Genomic DNA, 21837 nt, shown 5'->3' with positions numbered 1-21837 from the left:
AAAATAGGGCTGAATTTTTTTTCTTCTCAATAGATTCATTTGCCTACATATTTTTTGTCCACTAATATCACATGCTGTAGGCCAGGGTTCTCCAACTGGCAGCCCGCGGGTGATTTTATTTATATTTGGACATAAAATACTAAAAACACCAGCAAATCAGCTCCAAGTGGTTTTAATTTAGGAAATTCCCACGCATAATAGAGACACAGTGCCTTCAGAAAGTATTCACACCCCTTGACTTTTTCCACATTTTTTTGTTACACAGTGGGATTTAATTGGGCCTCCCGAGTGGCGCAGCGGTCACTACAGATCCGGGTTCAATCCCGGGCTGTGTCGCAACCGGGAGACCCATGAGGTGGCGCACAATTGGCACAGCGTCGTCTGGGTTAGGGGAGGGTTTGGCCGGCTGGGATGTCCTTGTCCCATCGCACTCTAGCGACTCCTTGTGCCGGGCGCATGCACGCTGACTTCGGTTGTCAGCTGTATGGTGTTTCCTCCGACACATTGGTGCGGCTGGCTTCCGGGTTAAGCGAGCAGTGTGTCAAGAAGCAGTGCGGCTTGGCGGGGTCGTGTTTCGGGGGACGCATGGCTCTCGACCTTTGCCTCTACCGAGTCCATACGGGAGTTGCAGTGATGGGACAAGACCGTAACTACCCATTGGATATATCAAAATTGGGGAGAAAAAGGGGTGACAAGTACCCCCCCAAAAAATTTATTTAATTGTCATTGTCTGTCAACGATCTACACAAAGTACCCTGTAATGTCAAAGTGGAAGAAAAATTCTAACATTTTGAAAATAAAAATATGGGTAAAAAACACTAATATATCCTTGATTAGATAAGTATTCAAACCACTGAGTCAATACATGTTAGAATCACCTTTGGCAGCGATTACAGCTGTGGGTCTTTCTGGGTAAGCCTCCAAGATTGGATTGTACAATATTTGCACATTATTCTTTTTAAAACTCTTCAAGCTCTGTCAAGTTGGTTGTTGATCATTGCTAGACAGCCATTTTCAAGTCTTGCCATAGATTTTCAAGCCGATTTACGTCAAAACTGTAACTAGGCCACTCCGGAACATTCAATGTCGTCTTGGTAAGCAGACTGAACTAGGTTTTCCTTTAGGATTTTGCCTGTGCTTAGCTCTATTCTGTGTCTTTTTTTTATCATGAACTCCCTAGTCCTTGCCGATGACAAGCATACCCTTAGCATGATGGAGCCAACACCATGCTTGAAAATATGAAGTGGTACTCAGTGATGTGTTGTTGGATTTGCCCCAAACATAATGCTTTGTATTCAGGACATAAAGTTAATTTCATTGCCACTTTTTCTGGCAGTTTTACTTTAGTGCCTTGTTGCAAACAGGATGCATGTTTTGGAATATTTGTATTCTGTACAGGCTTCCTCTTTTTCACTCTTGTCAATTAGGTTAGCATTGTGGAGTAACTACAATGTTGTTGATCCATCCTCAGTTCTCCTTTCACAGCCATTCAACTCTGTAACTGTTTTTTAAAGTCATCATTGGCCTCATGGTAAAATCCCTGAGCGGTTTCCTTCCTCTCTGGAAACTGAGTTAGGAAGGACGCCTGTATCTTTGTAGTGACTGGGTGTATTGATACCATCCATAACATTACCATGCTCAAAATGATATTCAATGTCTGCTTTTTTTTTTTTACCCATCTACTAATAGATTCCCTTTGCGAGACATTGGAAAACCTCCCTGGTCTTTGTGGTTGAATCTGTTTGAAATTCACTGCTCAACTGAGGGTACAGAGATGAGGTAGTCATTCAAAAATCATGTTAAACATTATTGCACATAGTGAGTCCATGCAACTTATTATGTGACTTGTTAAGCATATTTTTACTCCTGAACTTATTTAGGCTTGCCATAACAAAGGGGTTGAACACTTATTGACTCAAGACATCTCAGCTTTTCATTTTTAATTAATTTGTAGAAATTTCAAAAAACATAATTCCACTTTGAAATTATGGGGTATTGTGTGTAGGCCATTGACAAAAAAATCTACTTTTAATCCATTTTAAATTCACTCGAACCAGGGTTTGGAACCAACAATTATTTTCAAATCATTTTGTTCTGAACAGAAACATCTTTTTTTCTCGTTCCGTTCCACTGTTCTGAACCAAAAAAATACAAAAAGTAACTGTTTATCGTTCCTTTTTAAACTTCTGACATTAAATTACTTCACAAATGGATAAAGTAGCTTGCTAAGGAGTGGGCAAGCTATGTACATGCATTGGACGGACAAGTCTAGTGTAGGGTGCGACATTTGACTGAAATTTAGAGCGCTGGGCATGAAGTGCTGGGCGTCTTGTTGTTATGACATGCATTATCTGAATTAGGCCAGATAATTATACCTACGGAGGAGCGGCTTCTAAGAAGGAACTTTGAATGTTTTTGAACTTTTTGGCTTAGTGTTGGACCAGAGCTAGCCCTTGATCATGACTCTCAGTTCTGTTAAATTACACACAATGCTGTCTAGAGTTTTTGAGAGCTAGACCAGAGCTAGCTAACAAGCTTGTGTGTACAGAGCGGCAGCAGATTTTAAATATAAACTTGTGTTCTGAATCACGCCAGTAAACTTGTCTTGCCTTTTTGTACTTAATAAATCCAATGTGAAACGTGATTACTATAGTATCCTTAACTAGCATTGAAAAAGTGAATCCATTCTTCTCTAATTAAAAATCGCTCTCCCTAATTTCTGAATCTCGCCTGTAACTTCAGTAGCTAGTGTAGACTATGCATGCTTCGGAAGGGCAGGTAGCCTACACACACACTGGCAAAGATTTTCAGCTGGCAGGCATGCAGACGATGGAATACATTTCTGAGTGACCGTAAGGGCTTTGAATAGGCACTTTCTTGTGGGACATTTCTTTTTTTTTTCTGAACGTAAAATAACATTAACTGGTTCCCATGCTTTTAAAATAACTTATGTTCGGGAACAGTGTAGATAACTTTCGTTCTACTTCTGTTCCTCGGAAAAGTCCATAATTTTTCGGTTCTTTTCCCTGAACCGGTTCCAACCCCTGGCTGTAACACAACAACATGTGGAAAAAGAAAGGGGTGTGTGAACTTTCTGAAGGCACTTTATATGTGATCTATACAAATGTAAGCAGGTTTGAAATGATGTTTTAGCCAAATATTATATCTGTTTTGACTTCTTGCGTTCAATTTTCAGTCCACAAATTATTTGCTATTACGTTTCGGTCCCCTGATCATCCTCTCCAGAAAAAGTTGTCCCGCGGCTGAATCTAGATGATGATCCCTGCTGTAGGCTAATTCATTTGGGACTAATTCACCTCTTAAGGAAGTGGAAATTCAAAACACATTAGCTAGATTACTAAATAAATATAATATGGCTGCTAGTTAGCTGTGTAATTGATTTAATATAACAGTAAATTAATTGTCTCAACAACAAAAAAACGTTGTCTACCCAATGACTTATATAGGCCTACGGGTATGCACTGACCCACCACGAAACACTGCGGTATGCACTCGCTCGCGCTCTGTATCTTGAAGCCGTAACCTACCAGAAACGTTTGTTTTAAACCGGTGCCAATCACTCAATATTGAGAAATAAATGTTATACCTACAGCAAGCTGTGATCCTCTATCCAACAGAAACAACAGTATGTGCTTTCAAACAATGTTTTCCCCGCTATTACAGTTTGAAATGTTGCGCAATCAGAACACATCTTTCTCTCCCTCTAGAGCGCACAGGAGGGAGAGGGAGTGAGAGTGGCTCGCTCATCACAGCAGCCGCCAGCGAAACAGGTACAGGGGCAGATCAGACACGTTCATTGTAGGAATCAGGATAACGCATTTTACTGTTTGACCAAATCAGGATTTTTAAAAATAGGGAGTTTTGAATGAGATGACCAGCTAGAATTTGCAGCTTGCACCGATGCGACCATTTCAACATTTAACTGGCATAGCCAAGTTAAAGGGACTTTAAATGCGACTAAAATGGTCGCACTCTGGAACCTTAACACACGCATACACACCTATTACCTTGGACCTCCCACATACTCAGGCCCACCAAACACAGTTCTCCCAGTAGATGTGTTACCTAGCCCCAGCAGCCCAGGTTGGATGGCATCAGGTTACTTCTAACACTGCCCGGCTCTCTGCTCCATTTCCTCCAGTCATCGGCCATTAGTGCTCTCCCAGTTCTATAATACAGTCTTCCTAAATTAGACTTTATCAAACGGGTGAAATTTCAGCTGGCTGACCTTAGCACCCCCTGCAACCAGTTGGAATTTCCCTAATCTGTGTGATACTGAGATGAGAGGGTGTAGCAGTCAAATCACAATGTGTGTGTTCCGGGCACCTCCAGAAACCCCTCAGGACCCAGATCTCAGATATCCCCGTATCTCGGGTCTGTTTGGCCTATACAGAAGCCCCTGTATCAGTGTGAATGGCTGTAAGGTCCGGAAGATCCCCTGGGCTGATAGAGGTCTCACTGGGAATGTACTACGGCTCTGATTCCCTTCCTGGGTTGTAGATGCAGTGAGATGCCTCTGGCTGAGACAAAGAGCCTTTTACCTTGCACTGTTTCGCCAAAGGTTAGGTGGTCCTCCTGTTTAGTGTAGTACGTTTTCTGCAAGTTAAGTCTTGCGGCATTAGTGTGGCCAATGGGTGCTGCTGCAGTGAGACTGCATTTAGTGTTTACTGTTGGCCATAGCTAATGAGCCCAATCCAAGCACCTCTATCCCTGCTCTTCCAAAGCCTGGTAATGATATTGAGATGCTATCAGGCCTTTAAATGGCTCTCAAATGACCTGTATGTTCACTGTCAAGGAACACAAACACACTCCGTTACACTCACTGTGTAGTGAATGCAGTTAAGTGAATTTACATTGTATGTCTTGACCTAACCTTTCCCCACAGTGACTAGCGAACTAGTGATGCTGTCTCTGGACCTGGTGAAGACGCGTCTGTCCGTCATGACCTCTAACCTCTCCCTACAGTGACCAGTGAGTTGGTGATGCTGTCTCGGGACCTGGTGAAGACACGTCTGTCCCTCATGACCTCTAACCTCTAACTTCTCCCTACAGTGACTAGCGAACTAGTGATGCTATCTCTGGACCTGGTGAAGAGTCGTCTGTCCGTCATGTCCATTGAGATGAGGAAGAACTTCATCCAAGTCATCCTCACGTCGCTCATCGAGAAGTCTCCCGACGCCAAGATCCTCCGCGCCATCGTCAAGATCGTGGAGGAGTGGGTGAAGAACAACTCCCCCATGGCAGCAAACCAGGTGAGAGGACCATTTTCCATCACGTTTCCCTGTTGGCCATTTAGCAAACACTGTGGACATACGCTGCTAATGATCTGTGTAAGAACAACTAGCCAGCAAAGCAATCTGGGAACCAGGAAACACAAACCTACACAGGTGTCTTTGCTCTGAGTCCAGCAGAGGGACAGAATGAGGAGGGAGCGAGAACCAAAGGTTCTTCACACTCCCCCCTTCAGATGTACTAAAGATAAATGAACTGAATCAATCTGCTCTCTCTCCTCCTTCATGTCTCTCGCTCCCTCCATCCCTCTCTCCATCCACAGATGCCCAATCTTCGTGAGAAGTCCATTCTGCTGGTGAAGATGATGACCTATATTGAGAAGCGTTTCCCTGATGACCTTGAGTTAAACGCCCAGTTCCTGGACCTCGTTAATTACGTCTACAGGTAATTACCCCCATTAATCACCTGGACGAGTATGCAGGGCAAATATACTGAGCGCTGCTACGCTTCTTCATCCATCGAGGCGGAGGAGAAGAGGAGGGGATGGGCGTAGAGAGAAGGAAGGGGGGGGGCAGGGAGAGAGGGGTGTATGCCAGGTCACCGCCACAAACCATTCATCCATTGAGCGGGAGATGGAGGGATGGGAGTGGGGTGGAGAGAGCAAGGGAGTATGCCACCAAACCACCACCACTCCATCTATTGAGAGGGAGGAAGAGAAAGAGAGGTGGGGATAGGTTAGACAGAATGATGGGGGTTGGGTTTGAGAGTCTTCCAGTGACAGGACACATGGTGTGAGGGAGAGATGGGAGGGTGGCTGAGGGGTGAGAAGGGAGTCAGAGAGGTGAGGCAGCCAAGCGAAAGGTGACGGACTCCTCAGCCCACTGCTATTCATCCTGGCTGGCCCTCTAACCACACACAAACACCACTCCCCCGTCCCTCTCCTCCAGTCCTCAGAACTTGCCCCATCCCTTTTCCCATTCTGCCTGTTCACAGACGATCGGCTCTGTAAGTCACATAACTTTGAACAAGCTGTAAAACTATGATTGACTCATCACCGTCCACATCACATAAAGATAACAGAAGGACATAGCATCTGCTCCACGACGATGTCTCTGAATAAGTAGCTGGTTTAGTAGCTTTAGTATAATACACTTACTGCTGAGACATTACTCCTCCTCTCTTTTAAATACTCTAGAGGCCCGTTCACCAGGGCTGTGGGATGTTAACCGTTTTACTATTCCGCTAGGATTATCATTAAAGATAAATGCTCCATTTTTAAACATTTAGTTAAAGTAACCGTCTGCATCCTCCACTGTTTCACTCCAATGACCTTCATTGCTTCTTGTCCTCCACTCATTACCATGATGCTTTTAGCTACTTTGGTATCTTAATTCTTATGAAGGAGCTTGCTCCGAAACGCATTAGCATGAGTTACTGTATAGGAGAATTAAGTTGCAGTCGTCAACCTTTTTTCATTAGATATAAAGAATGGTGACATAAATACATTTCAACCCTCTTTGTACAAACAGGGACGAGAGTCTCTCAGGAAGTGACATCACGTCGAAGTTGGAGCCGGCCTTCCTGTCTGGGCTACGTTGCGCCCAGCCTCTGATCAGGGCTAAGTTCTTTGAGGTGTTTGACCTCTCCATGAAGAGACGTGTCTACGAGAGGCTTCTCTACATCTGCTGCTCTCAGAACTGGGAGGCAATGAGCAGCCACTTCTGGATCAAACAATGCATAGAGGTAAGGAGACGTGCTAGGACGAGGGGTCGAATCATGACTATTTTGGATGTCAGTTGAGACATTTGAGATTTCGAGAGCTTGGGACTATAAGGTTATCTGCATTTTTTTCAAAATTGAGTTGACATAGCTTTGTTCTTTTCAATGTTCTCTACCTATGTTTTCAATGTACGGTACTCTAAATACCCCCAATTCATGTTAAGGTCAAAAGAATACAATAAAAAAAATTGCTCACACCATTTAAAGCAATGAGGTTTCGGAACTTTAAAGCCAATTATCTCAATCATCTTTTTGCAGATAGAACCTTGTAGTCCCAAACTCTCCATTTTTTTTGAAGTCCTTTGAAAAGAGGTTGCTGATTTGAGCTTTGAAATCGAACTATGTCCTGTTTTAGCACAAATAATTATTTGATACTGTGGTATGTGATTTAGCTTGTCCGTGATGCCTTTTTGTGAAGTGTCTACATAATGCTTCAGACCCCCTAGAAACTGTTAACCTGGCTTTCTGTGATCTCTTTTCTGTGTGACTCTCTGCCTCTGTGTTAGCTGCTGCTGGCAGTGTGTGAGCGTAACAGCATCATCGGGACCAGCTGCCAGGGCTCCATGCTCCCATCCATCACCAACGTCATCAATCTGGCCGACAGCCACGACCGCGCCGCCTTCGCCATGGCAACCCACATCAAGCAGGAGCCCCGAGAGAGGGAGAACAGCGAGACCAAGGAGGAGGTGAGGACGCCATGCATCAGGAGTCAGAGGGTCACACGGACACATACACACACACACTGAGACATGTTGACACACACACAAAGACCCATTATCCCATCATGTGTATTTGTTATAGGAGAGGAATAACATCTATTTCTCCCTATTTGTTAACCTGTAGTTTCTGCTGCAACAAACTGTTCCCCACAGATGCAGTATTTATATAACAGTCAATATTTTCAGTTTACCTTTCCTCTCCCATCTCATCATGATGTTCATCTCTCCAAGGGGAAAGACTAAGTGCTTTTGCATATATTACAATAAATGACTAAATGCATCTCCCTCTCTCCTCTTCTTCCCTTTCCTTTCCTCGATCTCCTCCACTCCTTCTACTCTCTCCCCCATCCTTTCCTCTCCCTCCCCCCTCTCTCTCCTCCAGGATGTGGAGATAGACATAGAGCTAGCCCCAGGGGACCAGACAGCCATCCCCAAGACCAAGGAGCAGGCAGAGAAAGACACAGGCAACCAGCTGCACATGCTCACCAACCGCCACGACAAGTTCCTCGATTCCCTTAGAGAGGTCAAGGTGAGTTATGACACCAACCCTCGCCCTTTTGGTTAAAATCTTATTATTTTCCTCTGCAACCCTCCCCGCCCTCACTGTCAAGTTCATCAACGCTTTTAGCACTTAAGACTTTGGCTTTGAGCACACATTCTACATTTGATAGATTTATATGGATGAAGCTTAAGGAAATATATTTGGAATGTCATAAATTGACCCTTGAACCTTAATCCTTCAGGTTGTTCCGCAGGAAAGTACCACAAAATATCCTGTGGAATTTCCTGCGTAACTTTTCTGTGGGATTTTTGCTGCAGGATTCCTGTAGGGATGTTTTGTAAAGGCGAGACGTTAACCCCTTATTGTCATTGTGTCAGATGCTGACCTGTGGTTGTTGTCATTGTGTGTGTCAGACGGGGGCGCTGCTGAACGCCCTGGTCCAGCTGTGTCACATCTCCACCCCGCTGGCTGAGAAGACCTGGGTACAGCTGTTCCCTCGCCTCTGGAAGATCCTGTCTGACCGGCAGCAACATGTAAGTACTGCCAGGTCAATGAGCAGTAACATGTCTTGTACTTCCAGGTCAAAAAGTTGGCACTAGATGGCCAGCCTACAATGTATGGTAAATGCAGTGTGCTCACAACTGTATTGGGGCCTGTTCAAAAGGGGTCAACATTCCAGAACGTTTAGGCTGAAGGAATCATGTCAGCTCCATAGAAATAGAATGAATATTGTAATAGTAATTATTTTCCAATGTCTATTCATGGTGTTTCTATCTGAAACGTTGAGATTAGCTATTTATACCTTCTATACAAGTTTACAGGTCAAAACCCTGGTTGTCATGCCGTGATAGAGGTCAAAGGCTATGGCATGACTCATTGTCTGTGTCATCATTATTCACCTGGACAGGGCCGACACGGGTCACAGGCTCTGCTCTGACCTGACTGGTCAGCACCACACTCACACACAGACCCTCTGAGACACACATACTGAGACCAACGCACACCTCAGCTCAGTGACGTTGGTTAGCAGACAGTCAGCCTGACCTTGGCTCTCCCATTTCTACCTTAAAACATGCAATTTCCTCTTAATGAGGAACCATTCATTTATGCAAAATATGGAAGAAGAAAACACATACTGAGTTTAATGAACCAGATGGCTCCAGTATTAAGAGGCCCATTTAAGGGCTCCTGATTTGAAGTGATTGAGCTATTAACTTTCTGAGACACGCTGGAAATAGAACTAGACGTCTTTTAATGATGTTTGTCACTCAAAGACGGACGTGGATAAATACTTAAATAGGTTGCATATTTATGCTGATAATTATCTGGTTATAAATATCTTAATGTGGTTTTAGGGTACTGACTGCTGGAGGAAAAATCTATTCAAGGCATTTAAATAGAGTGATTATTTTTGCTGAGGCTGTCTCTTAGATGATTATGCTGTGGTAGCTAATATGGTGGCTTCCAATTAGTTCTAGCTTGGTTTCAGTTGTGCATCATATTGCATGCTTTTGGCCATAGAAACACTTTCTGTCTGTCCTCTTAACCTTAACTCTCCTTTCCTCTCTCTCCACTTTCTTCTCTCCCAAACCTCCCTCTCCTCCCGCGTCACCTCCCTCCCCCTCTCCTCCCAGGCCCTGTCAGGTGAGATGAGTCCTTTCCTGTGCAGTGGGAGCCACCAGGCTCAGAGGGACTGCCAGCCCAGTGCCCTCAACTGCTTTGTGGAGGCCATGTCCCAGTGTGTTCCCCCTATCCCCATCAGGCCCTGTGTGTTGAAGTACCTGGGGAAGACTCACAATCTGTGGCTGCGCTCCACTCTGATGCTGGAACAGCAGGCCTTTGAGAAGGGCCTCAGCCTGCACAGCAAGCCCAAGCAGAGCACCACCGAGTTCCACGAACAGGAGAGCATCACTCCACCACAACAGGTACGGGTTTACAGACGACATCTTGTTCACTTTCAGTTCTATTAGATGAGTACATAGTGGATAACAGTGAGCTTGTTAACTTTTCTTCAGACATTGCCTTTGTACTTACTGTACAGTCCATTCATTAAATAGGTATGGCTGCTTGACAGAAACTGCATCCTAACTAGGAATGTAACGATTCCAGTTCAACTGTTTAAGATGTGTGTGCATCGGTCCACAGGACTCCAAACCGATCCAAATGTAGCGTGAATCAGTCAGAAAATGTATTAAAACATTATGAACTGCCGGTTCACTAACCTTTCACCATTAAAATGCTTGTAAGATGACTTGTGCAATAGTCAATCATAGGCTTTATTAGTTGGGAGACAACCCAACGGTGCCCACTGTAAACTCTTGTTGCGCATACTAGAAAGCACAACTTTGGGGATATCGTTGATTTAAGGTTATAGGGAAACTGACACTATCAGGACTACTTAAAAAAAAAAAAAAAAAATCAACAATCAAGTCTCCATTGAATGGGTAGAATGGGTTGATTTTAATCAAGTTACTACAATTTAGGCGATACATTTTGAATTTCAACAGTATCCCCCTTCAACATTCCAAACTGAACTTTACCTGCTGTGATCTTTGTGGCATAACAATGCAGCTGATTGACTGAAGATTATACCTACAGTAACATTATGCTTCTTTTGATTGATTGATTTTGTTTTCTTAACATTAAGGAGTGGATGATTTTCTTGTTGTTGCTATGTATAAAAGAAACTGCAACCAATTAAACAACCTAGGTGTATTCATTAGTCGCACACTGTAGCGAAACGCTTTGCACAGTTTAACATGTCAACCTTCCAAACTGACCTTTGTCTGCCCTGACCTTTGTTGCATAAGAATGCAGGTGATTATCTAAGAATGAAACCTGCAGTGACATTATGCTGGAAAGAACATTAGATTGATTCATGATGATATTTGCCCAATATTTAGTAGGGGAGGGGAAAAAATTGACTTGAAATATGCACATTTTCATAAAGAACAACATGTATTTCAATTATTTTAGCTTTATGGTATGAGAATCGGTTTAACTTGAAGGTTAGTGTTAGACGTAGCTCTGTCATTTTATAGCATGACCAGATAGTATAAACTGGCAACCATTCCCATAGACACTTCCTTCTATTTATGCTTGTGCTACATTTTAGATTCTATTTTTATTCCATCAAGCTTCTATTTTGATTACTTTATTACTTAGTTTTTTATACTCTTATTGTTGTCGCATATCGAGATGTGAACCTGCAAGTAAGCATTTCATTGTACTGTTTACAACATGTATCCTGTGCATATGACAAATAAATTTGACTTGACACAGATCAGAGAAGTCAGCTCAGACCGATCCAGCTCAGAGAGGCCCAGCTCCTGAGCGCCATCAGCAGCAGATTTTCATTTGGAATGGAAAATGAATGTCTTCATGCAACAACTGTTAGTGCATCAAATCCAATTGTATTGAACCGAATTGCATCGATTTATTCCTCTTATCAAACCGAATCACGCCGAATCGTTTCAAACTAAAACATATCGTTCCTGTATCGGAGCCCATGTATCTAGATGTGTGTCGAATCGTTTTTGAAAGGGAAGATGCACACCTCTGATCCTAACTCTTTGTGTGGTCCAATAGGAGATCCTGGACTCCCTGGCAGAGCTGTACTCTCTACTGCAGGAGGAGGATATGTGGGCGGGGCTGTGGCAGAAACGCTGCAAGTTCCCAGAGACTTCCACGGCTATCGCCTACGAGCAGCACGGCTTCTTCGAACAGGTGAGGCTTTGTTGGCTAATTTTATAGTGTTGAAAACATTGTACAATTATTTAGACTGCAAAGCCTACAGCTGGGTAGGTAGCTTTGCACGAGCCTTGGCTTGTGTGAGCGGGAACAGCTCATAGGTTCTTGCTCCTATCTCCTGTTTATGTAGCGTGAGGCAGCTTGATTTACAATACCCCCTGGACAGGGCGCTAGTCTATTGCAAGGCCTTGCCCCCAGTCTATCTCCTTAATGCCGAGTGCTAGGCAGACACGCACCGGGTCCCATCTTTACAGTATTTGGTATGACTCGGCTTCTAATCTCAGGGCGGACACTTAATCCACAAGTCCATGGAGTTGGTCACAGCTGGGTAGTACTGACTATTTACTATTTTTACTATTTTACCTTCAACAGGCCCAGGAGAGCTATGAGAAGGCCATGGAAAAAGCCAGGAAGGAACACGAGAGGAGCAACGCCTCTCCTGCCATCCTACCTGAGTACCAGCTCTGGGAGGACCACTGGATACGGTAAATAACTGATGTATTTACTGGTGTAGTTGTTACTTTATGCTAGGTGTAATAACTACATAATTACTGTCATAACTATGTAGTTGCTATGTAATATCTGTATTTTCCATGTAATTAATGGTGTATAAAGTAACATTCAGTGTAACTACATGTTCCTTCCATGACAGACTGACCAGGTGAATCCAGGTGAAAGCTATGATCCCTTATTGATGGCACTTGTTAAATCCACTTCAATCAGTGTAGATGAAGGGCAGGAGACAGGTTCAAGAAGGATTTTTAAGCCTTGAGACATGGAATGTGTACAGTACCAGTCAACTTTGGACATACCAATTCATTCAAGGGTTTATCTTTGTTTTTACAATTTTCTACATTGTAGAATAATAGTGAAGACATCAAAACTATGAAATAACACATATGAATTCATGTAGTAACCAAAAAAGTGTTAAACAAATCAAAATATATGCTTTTCCAACTGTCTTGAAGGAGTTCCCACATACGCTGAGCACTTGTTGGCTGCTTTTCCTTCACTCTGCGGTCTAACTCATCCCAAACCATCTCAATTGGGTTGAGGTCGGGAGATTGTGGAGGCCAGGTCATCTGATGCAGCACTCCATCACTTCTTATTGGTCAAATGTCGGGTCATTGTCCTGTTGAAAAACAAATGATAGTCCCGCTAAGCACAAACAAGATGGGATGGCGTATCACTGCAGAATGCTGTGATAGCCATGCTGGTTAAGTGTGCTTTGAATTCTAAATAAGTCAGTGTCACCAGCAAAGCACCCCCACACATCACACCTCCTCCTCCATGCTTCACGGTGGGAACCACACAAGCGAAAATCATCCGTTCACCTAATCTGCGTCTCACAAAGACACGGCGGTTGGAACCAAAACTCTCCAATTTGGACTCCAGACCAAAGGACAGATTTCCACCAGTCTAATGTCCGTTGTTTGTGTTTCTTGGCCCAAGCAAGCCTCTTCTTCTTATTGGTGTCCTTTTTAGTAGTGGTTTCTTGCCTCAATTTGACCATGAAGGCCTGATTCACGCAGTCTCCTCTGAACAGTTGATGTTGAGATGTGTCTGTTACTTGAACTCTGTGAAGCATTTATTTGGGCTGCAATTTCTGTGGCTGGTAACGCTAATTAACTTATCCTCTGTAGCAGAGGTAACTCTGGGTCTTCCTTTCCTGTGGCGGTCCTCATGAGAGCCAGTTTCATCATAGTGCTTGATGGTTTTTGCGACTGCACTTGAAGAAACTTTCAAAGTTCTTGACATTTTCCAGATTGACTGACCTTCACGTCTTAAAGAATGATGGACTATCGTTTCTCTTTGCTTATTTGAGCTGTTCTTGCCATAATATGGACTTACCCCTATTTGGTAAAAGACCATCTTCTGTATACCCTCCATACCTTGTCACAACACAACTGATTGGCTCAAACGCATTAAGGAGGAAATAAAATCCACAAATTAACTTTTAACAAGGCACACCTGTTAATTTAAATGCATTCCAGATGACTACCTCATGAAGCTGGTTGAGAGAATGCCAAGAGTGTGCAAAGCTGTCATTAAGGCAAAGGGTGGCTACTTTGAAGAATCTCAAATATAAAATATATTTTGATTTAACACTTTTTTGGTTACTACATGATTCCATATGTGTTATTTCATAGTTTTGATGTCTTCATCATTATTCTACAATGTAGAAAATAGTAAAAATAAAGAAAAACCCTTGAATGAGTAGGTGTTCTAAAACATTTGACTGGTACTGTATCTGTGCCATTCAGACGGTGAATTGGCAAGACAAAAGATTTAAGTGCCTTTGAACGGGGTATAGTAGTAGGTGCCAGGCGCTCCGGTTTGAGTGTGTCAAGAACTGCAACGCTGCTGGGTTTTTCTCGCTCAACAGTTTCCCGTGTGTATCAAGAATGGTCCACCACCCAAAGGACATCCAGCCAACTTGACACAACTGTGGGAAGCATTGGTGTCAACATGGGCCAGCATCCCTTTGGACACGTTCAACATCTTGTAGAATCCATTCCCTGACGAAATGAGGCTGTTCTGAGGGCAACAGAGGGTGCAACTCAATATTAAGAAGGTGTTCGTTATGGTTTGTACACTCCGTGTATATTGTTCATCTTGATATAAACTATCCTTCCTGTCTCTGCAGCTGTTCTAAAGAGTTGAACCAGTGGGAGCCTCTGACAGAGTACGGTCAGTCGAAAGGCAACAGCAACCCCTACCTTGTACTGGAGTGCGCCTGGAGGGTCTCCAACTGGGGCGCCATGAAGGAAGCACTGGTACAGGTAGGGGATGCCCAACACACACACACACACACACACACACACTGACACAGCTATACACAGAGACCACACACGCACGTAGACACACACTCGGCTGAGGTCTGGTTCCCAACTCCAGAACAGCTTGTAAAGCTGTGGAAATGTAGTTTGGCAGTCGTTAGGGAGGTTAATTTATCAGTCTCGTGTTATCTAAAGCAGAGTAGAGGGAACATAATAGTAGCTGACACATAACAAATACTCCTGCCTTGCTTTCTGCTCAGAGATCTGGAAACGAGCCACTGTCCTGAGGTGACATCTCATTAAACTGTCCAGCAAAACCTTTAACTAGCAACCTCTTACGTTCATTCTCTCTTATCTCTCTGTCTCTCTCGGCATGGGAAACATATGTTTACATTGCCAAAGCAAATGGAATAGACCATAAACAAAAGGGAAATAAACAAAGGAAACTTTAGTAAACATTACACTTACAAATATTTGTAAAATAATTTAGACATTTCAAATGTTATATTATTGGCTATGTACAGTGTTGGAACAATGTGCAAGTATTTGAAGCATTAAAGGGAAAATAAATATAGATTGTAAATACAATGTTTGTGCTCCACTGGTTGCCTTTTTCTCTTCTCCCTCCTCTCTCTCTTTCTCTCTCTCGCATTCCTCCATGGTTTTGCATAGATCTAATATTTACGTGTCTGTGCGTGATTAATTGGCTCAAAATCTGTTGTTTAGTGATTTGTTACTTGGCAGTGGTAGAAGACTGAGTAGAGCAGGCTGCTGCTGTTGTGGTGAGGCTCCGTCTGTCTGTCTGAATGGCCCAGCTTTCAATTAAACAGCCTCTGATAAGGCCACCACTGTCTACGGGAGATTCATCACATATCCCCTCGTCTGTGATAAGTGCATTTTGACCGATCGCTGTATTTCTCTCCCCCATCAACACACAGACAGAGAGAGGGACACACACCTAATCATGTTGCACAGGTTTGACTGCGCAGAAGGCAGGCTCCCCCTGGGCTATCGTTAGTGTTGTGGTTAATGCACTCAGTGGTCCGATCAATATAGTCTCTGCTCACCTCTGTGTCAGGCTGATTATTCATTAACCACTAAGGCCTTTAAAAATGATGAGGAGAATGAATAGAACAGGTGGTGTATTGTGTTCTGTTAGTGCTGCTTTGTGACAGTGGCATGAAGTAATTCACTTTAGAGAGGCAAACCAAAGAATTGCAGTCCAAATTCTGATAGCTGTAACACCTCAGTCACACATACTGACAAATGCACACTTGTTACTTTCTCATATGCACCTGTGTATAACCTTATGTTTGTATAGATAAGTAACTAACGTGTGTGTAACCTGTGTCTGTAAACTTTCTGTCTGTAAGGTGGAGCTGAGCTGTCCTAAGGAGATGGCGTGGAAGGTGAACATGCACCGTGGTTACCTGGCTATCTGCCACCCAGAGGAGCAGCAGCTCAACTTCATAGAACGGCTAGTGGAGATGGCCTCCAGTCTGGCCATACGGGAGTGGAGGAGACTGCCTCACATCGTGTCCCACGTACACACACCACTGCTTCAGGTAAGAGATGGGGGTGAGGCAGACACACACACAAGCACCACCTGAAATTGTTTGAAATCTCAATCAAGATGCAATAAAAGTCTGGAACACATTTATTTTGATCACTGTATTGCCAGATGAAGAGTCGATCAGTGATCCCAGCCAATTTACTGGGGAAAGACACTGATAATCTGTTTTTCTGGGAATGAAGAGGGGGGAAAACACTTCCCTGAAAGTCCAATAAAAACCAGAGGGAGGGCGATAATGGAGTGAGACAGACTATGAGAAGGAGGAAAAGAAAGAAAGAGGAGAGGGAGTGAGAGGAAAAGAAAAGAGGCAGTAACTTTAGACTGTCCGTAATTGCTTTCCCCCCATCAGATAGTGTTTGATTAAATACCTGCTCCAAAATTACATTTGCATGATGAATGGCCACTCCAAAATGAAGGTTATAAATGTGCCATCAGCTGATATTAACAGATAATTGTGAGAATATTGTACTGCCCAATTTATTTAGTTTCTGGTGATTTGATTCGGGAAGTCCACTGACCGATTTAGGCCATTTCTCTTTTGAAGGCAGCTATTTGAATTGAGTACCGCTACATTCATTTATGTGTGGTCCCATTCATTATAAAAGCAGAGGAAAACAACTTTTCTTTCCTGCTTAGTGAACTCTGCAGTCGTAAATCTCTGTTTCAGTATGATACACTTAAAGCCCAGAGAGCCTCTAAAACAAAGGCTTTCTGCAGGTAAATAACTAGGATCAAACTGCATTCGGAATCAAGCCATCATCAAAATACAGGACTTTCCAATTACTTTAGATCAATGAATTCACACCAGCTATATTGATCGGTGGCTTTAGTATTACTATTGTTTGATGAAAATGATTGATCATCATTCGGGTGTAGATACTTGCAGCTCGATAGCATTTCATATTCCGGTTTAGACCCTTCAGAATGGAGAGATATGTTGGTCTTTTTTATGTCTGAAAGAAGTGATTAGCCATTAAAGTAATATGATTTTCTGGCCCTGCCACCAGCCCTAACCTTAATATGACAGTCCCTAAAGGTAAATCGTTTATATGACACTCTGATCCATCTATCAGGTGTTGGCTTCTCGGACCTCATTTCAGAGAAGGTTTTTCCAATAGTCATCATAAGCCTGTAATACAGTGGGCTAATGGCTTTGGAATTGGCCTGGACACCCTGCCTTTTCTAATGTCATAGAGAAATAACAGAAACCCCGCCAAGTCTCATCCCTTTTTTTATTCATCTCCATCCCTCCCTCTTCTGTACCATTGTCTTCTCTTTCTCTGTTTACCCCTTCTCTCTTCCCTTTCCCAACCATTTCCTGTCACCACTGTTCTCCACCCTCACATTCTTTCTTCTTCTCCACCCCTTCTCTCTCCCCATTCCTCCATTTCTCTCAAAACCCTCAAACTTTCCCACACCCCTCCTACCCATCCAGGCTGCCCAGCAGATCATCGAGCTCCAGGAGGCGGCCCAGATCAACGCTGGACTTCAGCCAGCCAACCTGGGCCGTAACACCAGTCTCCACGACATGAAGACTGTGGTGAAGACCTGGAGGAACAGGCTGCCCATCGTCTCTGATGACCTCTCCCACTGGAGCAGCATCTTCATGTGGAGGCAGCACCACTACCAGGGTAGGAGACACACCTATCGGTACTCAGGATGGGGGCGTCTCTAAAAGTCCACAGTGAGCTGAACCCCTCACGCTCTCTCTACCTTCCCAAATGTCAGCTCTCTAAATGACTTGTTTACTCTGCTCGACACACACACACACACACATACACACACACGAGAGGGGGAGGGAAATAGAGATACAGAGGAAGAGAGACACAGAGACAGTGAGTGGGAAGGAGTATAGGAGAGGGGTAGAGGGGGGGAAAAAAAGGAATGCAGAGAGACTGCAAAGGGACTGCATGACAGCACAGCCTGAGTTGGAGGGAGGGAAAGAGCCAGAGATGAGGAGCGATGAAACTGAGGCAAAGAGGGGGAGGAAGGAGGTTTGGATATGAAGAGGACAAGAGGAAGGAAAGAACAGTACAAAAAACAGAAAAGAGAAGGGGAAAGGGGAAGATGGAACAAATTCAAGGTAGAAGATGAGAATAGATGAAAAGAAAGAATAAATAGAGGAAGAGTTGAGTGAATGAAAAATCTGGTCTCCCATTGTTGTCTCAGTGTCCTCTACAACATGGCACACACTGAACATGCACACTGTGGTGCCAGGCATTGTCCTGCAGTGACTTTGAAACCATTCAGTCTCAGCATCCTGAAAAATATGTTGTCTGAGGCAGCTTTAGTTCTGCTATGAAACTACTACAGTTATGGTGACTGGTGCAACACTGGTGTAAGTACAAAAACCGAGAGAACATGAGACACAACTTTGTATTTGATTGATGCTTTCATCCAAATTAACTTTGTTACATAGTCAAGCTCAAGAATATCTAGCTCCCTCTCCTCTCCACACTGACTGGACTGTAGTGACATCTTGTCCTCCTCCTTCCTATCCCAGCCATTGTGACGGCGTATGAGACCAACACGCAGCACGACCCCAACACCAGCAATGCCATGCTGGGGGTCCACGCCTCCGCCTCTGCCATCATCCAATATGGCAAGATAGGACGCAAACAGGTACCAAGCTCACTGTCTGATCAATCACTATTTGCCAAGATTACACGTTTACCAGGGTTGAATTTAATTTCAGTTGTCAATTCTGGAAATTAAATTATTAGAGAATTGAAAATTAAATCACACATTATTTTCTGAGGATTTTCCAATTTATGAATTGAATTGTTTTCAACTCTGTGGTCCTGTGTGGCTCAGTTGGTAGAGCATGGTGCTTGCAATGCCAAGGATTGTGGGTTCGATTCCTACAGGGGCCACCTATACAAAACAATTATGCATGCATGAGCTTTGGATAAGTGTCTGCTAAATGCCTTCAGAAAGTATTCACACCCCTTTACTTTTTCCACATTTTGTTGTTACAGCCTGAATTTAGAGATTTGGTGTCATAGATCTACACACAGTACCCCATAATGTCAATGTAGAATTTTGCTTTTAGATTTTGTTTTACAAATTAATTAAAAATGAAAAGCTGAAATGTCTTGAGTTAATAAGTATTCAACCCCTTTGTTATGGCAAGCCTAAATAAGTTCAGGAGTTAAAATTGTTGTGGACAATTAACGCTCAGTTTCAGTTGCGCACGGCATTGCAGTACGACGTACTGCTAGCAGCATTTTAGCCAAAGACTTATGTGCTGTCTAGTCTGTGTATTATAATTGTGCAATGAGCATAACAATACTTTATATATGGAATTGGCATATCGTTCTCATTCTGAGAAATACTCATCTTTTTATCCAGGTAGGCCACTTGATTTCAATATCTAAACAAAGTGAACAGGCTATGTTGTTCGAACAGATGAAGACTGACAAGGGTGTATTCATAACAGTTCAACTGTTCTACATTGTTAGCAAGCAAAGTTGGCTAGACTTTAAATATACATTTTAGCTGGCTGCTCACTAGCGTGTGGGCTTGTGCTTGAGAGATCGTTTGAGACCTGTATTAATTCTGGTCATTATTGGTGGATGTGCATGGTTCTGGTTAAATTTGTAACAAAATGTTATAGACAGACTTGAAAGATGTGATTATTGCAAAAGAAAGCAGGTTAAACTATTTCGATAAAGTATTTAAATTATTAGTGGGTCTTATGGTTGTGGAACGCTTATATTTAGCCTAGGTACAATTTTCGAAGCCCTGAATTCATTATATTATTCCTGACTCTTTGAAATGTGGTGTAGTGACCTTTTTTAATTGTGCAATAAAGTTTATTCAGAGAAAGCGTTTAAAAAAAATCGAGAAACACAATGTAGAAAACATTAAGAACACCTTACCGAATATTTAGTTGCACCCTCTTTTGCCCTCAGAACAGCCTCAATTTGTAGGGACATGGACTCTACAAGGTGTCAAAAGCGTTCCACAGGGATGCTGGCCCATGTTGACTCCAATGCTTCCCACAGTTGTGTCAAGTTGGCTGGATGTCCTTTGGGTGGTGGACCATTCTTGTAACTGTTTAGCGTGAAAAACCCAGCAGCGTTGCAGTTCTTGACATACTCAAACCGGTGCGCCTGGCATCTACTGCCATACCCCGTTCGATGGCGCTTAAATCTTTTGTCTTGCCGATTCAACCTCTGAATGGCACACACACAATCCATGTCTCAGTTGTCTCTAGGCTTCAAAATCCTTCTTGAACCTGTCTCCTCCGCTTCATCTACACTGATTTGAAGTGGATTTAACAAGTGAGATCAATAAGGGATCATAGCTTTCACCAGGTCAGTCTGTCATGGAAAGAGCAGGTGTTCCTAATGTCTTGTATACATTGTATATCGTGAATCGCCCATACGTTTTGAAAAAAACGAGCTACTCTGTTAATTTTTTATGCATAGTCACTTTAACTCTACCCACATGTACATATTACTTCAACTAGCCGGTGCCCCCGCACATTGACTCTGCACCGGTACCCCCCTGTTATTTTATTTTACTTCTGCTCTTTTTTTCTCAACACTTTTTGTTGTTGTTTTATTTTACTTTTTTATTAAAAATAAATGCTGTTTAAGGGCTGTAAGTAAGCATTTCACTGTAATGTCTGCACCTGTTGTATTCGGCGCATGTGGCCAATAAAATTTGATTTGATTAAATCACAAGGCCAACCACAAGTTGCTAACTAAGATGACATTGAATGTTCCTGAGTGGCCTAGTTACAGTTTTAACTTAAAGCACCTCGAAAATCTATGGCAAGACTTGAAAATGGCTGTCTAGCAATGATCAACAACCAACTTGACAGAGCTTCAAGAATTGTAAAAAGAATAATGGGCAAATATTGTACAATCCAGGTGTGCAAATCTCTTATAGGCTTACCCAGAAAGACTCACAGCTTTTAATCGCTGCCAAAGTTGATTCTAACATGAATTGACTCGGGGTTGAATACTTATCTAATCAAGATAATCAATGTTCAACATTTTCTTCTGCTTTGACATTGGAGTATTTTGTGTAGATTGATGACCAAAAATTACAATGAAATCTATTTTAATCCCACTTTGTAACACTGTGGAAAAAGTCAAGGGGTGTCCATACTTACTGAAGGCACTGTATAATATTTTTTAAATTATTATTACTTTTTAATATGTTAACCTGTGTGCGTTTCCACTCAGGGTCTGGTGAATGTGTCTCTGGACATCCTGAGTCGTATCCACACCATCCCCACGGTGCCCATCATAGACTGCTTCCAGAAGATCCGCCAGCAGGTCAAATGTTACTTGCAGCTGGCTGGGGTCATGGGCAAGAACGAGTGTATGCAGGTGAGGAAGTTGTCATTTGTAGCTCAGTTGGTAGAGCATGGCGCTTGCAACGCCAGTGTAGAGGGTTCAATTCCCGGGACCACCTGTTTGTACATGTATGCATGACTGTAAGTGGCTTTGGATAAATGCATCTGCT

The 21837-nt window shown here is 43.0% G+C and overlaps 1 protein-coding gene across 1 annotated transcript in view; it reads left to right on the top strand.

The window, feature by feature from the left end:
- Nucleotides 1-21837, top strand: part of trrap (transformation/transcription domain-associated protein) — an 89124-nt gene that overhangs the window by 31722 nt on the left and 35565 nt on the right. The window contains exons 47-60 of the mRNA XM_084141818.1: nucleotides 5074-5273; nucleotides 5576-5697; nucleotides 6783-6996; nucleotides 7539-7718; nucleotides 8134-8280; nucleotides 8667-8786; nucleotides 9888-10178; nucleotides 11842-11979; nucleotides 12376-12488; nucleotides 14651-14786; nucleotides 16157-16348; nucleotides 17792-17987; nucleotides 18860-18978; nucleotides 21555-21701. Coding sequence (XP_083997944.1) covers nucleotides 5074-5273; nucleotides 5576-5697; nucleotides 6783-6996; nucleotides 7539-7718; nucleotides 8134-8280; nucleotides 8667-8786; nucleotides 9888-10178; nucleotides 11842-11979; nucleotides 12376-12488; nucleotides 14651-14786; nucleotides 16157-16348; nucleotides 17792-17987; nucleotides 18860-18978; nucleotides 21555-21701 — 2315 coding nt within the window. The remainder of the gene's footprint in view (nucleotides 1-5073; nucleotides 5274-5575; nucleotides 5698-6782; nucleotides 6997-7538; nucleotides 7719-8133; nucleotides 8281-8666; nucleotides 8787-9887; nucleotides 10179-11841; nucleotides 11980-12375; nucleotides 12489-14650; nucleotides 14787-16156; nucleotides 16349-17791; nucleotides 17988-18859; nucleotides 18979-21554; nucleotides 21702-21837) is intronic.

The sequence above is a fragment of the Coregonus lavaretus genome, assembly GCF_964263955.1.
Source record: "Coregonus lavaretus genome assembly, chromosome: 25".
Lineage (NCBI taxonomy): Eukaryota > Metazoa > Chordata > Actinopteri > Salmoniformes > Salmonidae > Coregonus > Coregonus lavaretus.
This window is presented reverse-complemented; position numbering and strand designations above follow the sequence as displayed.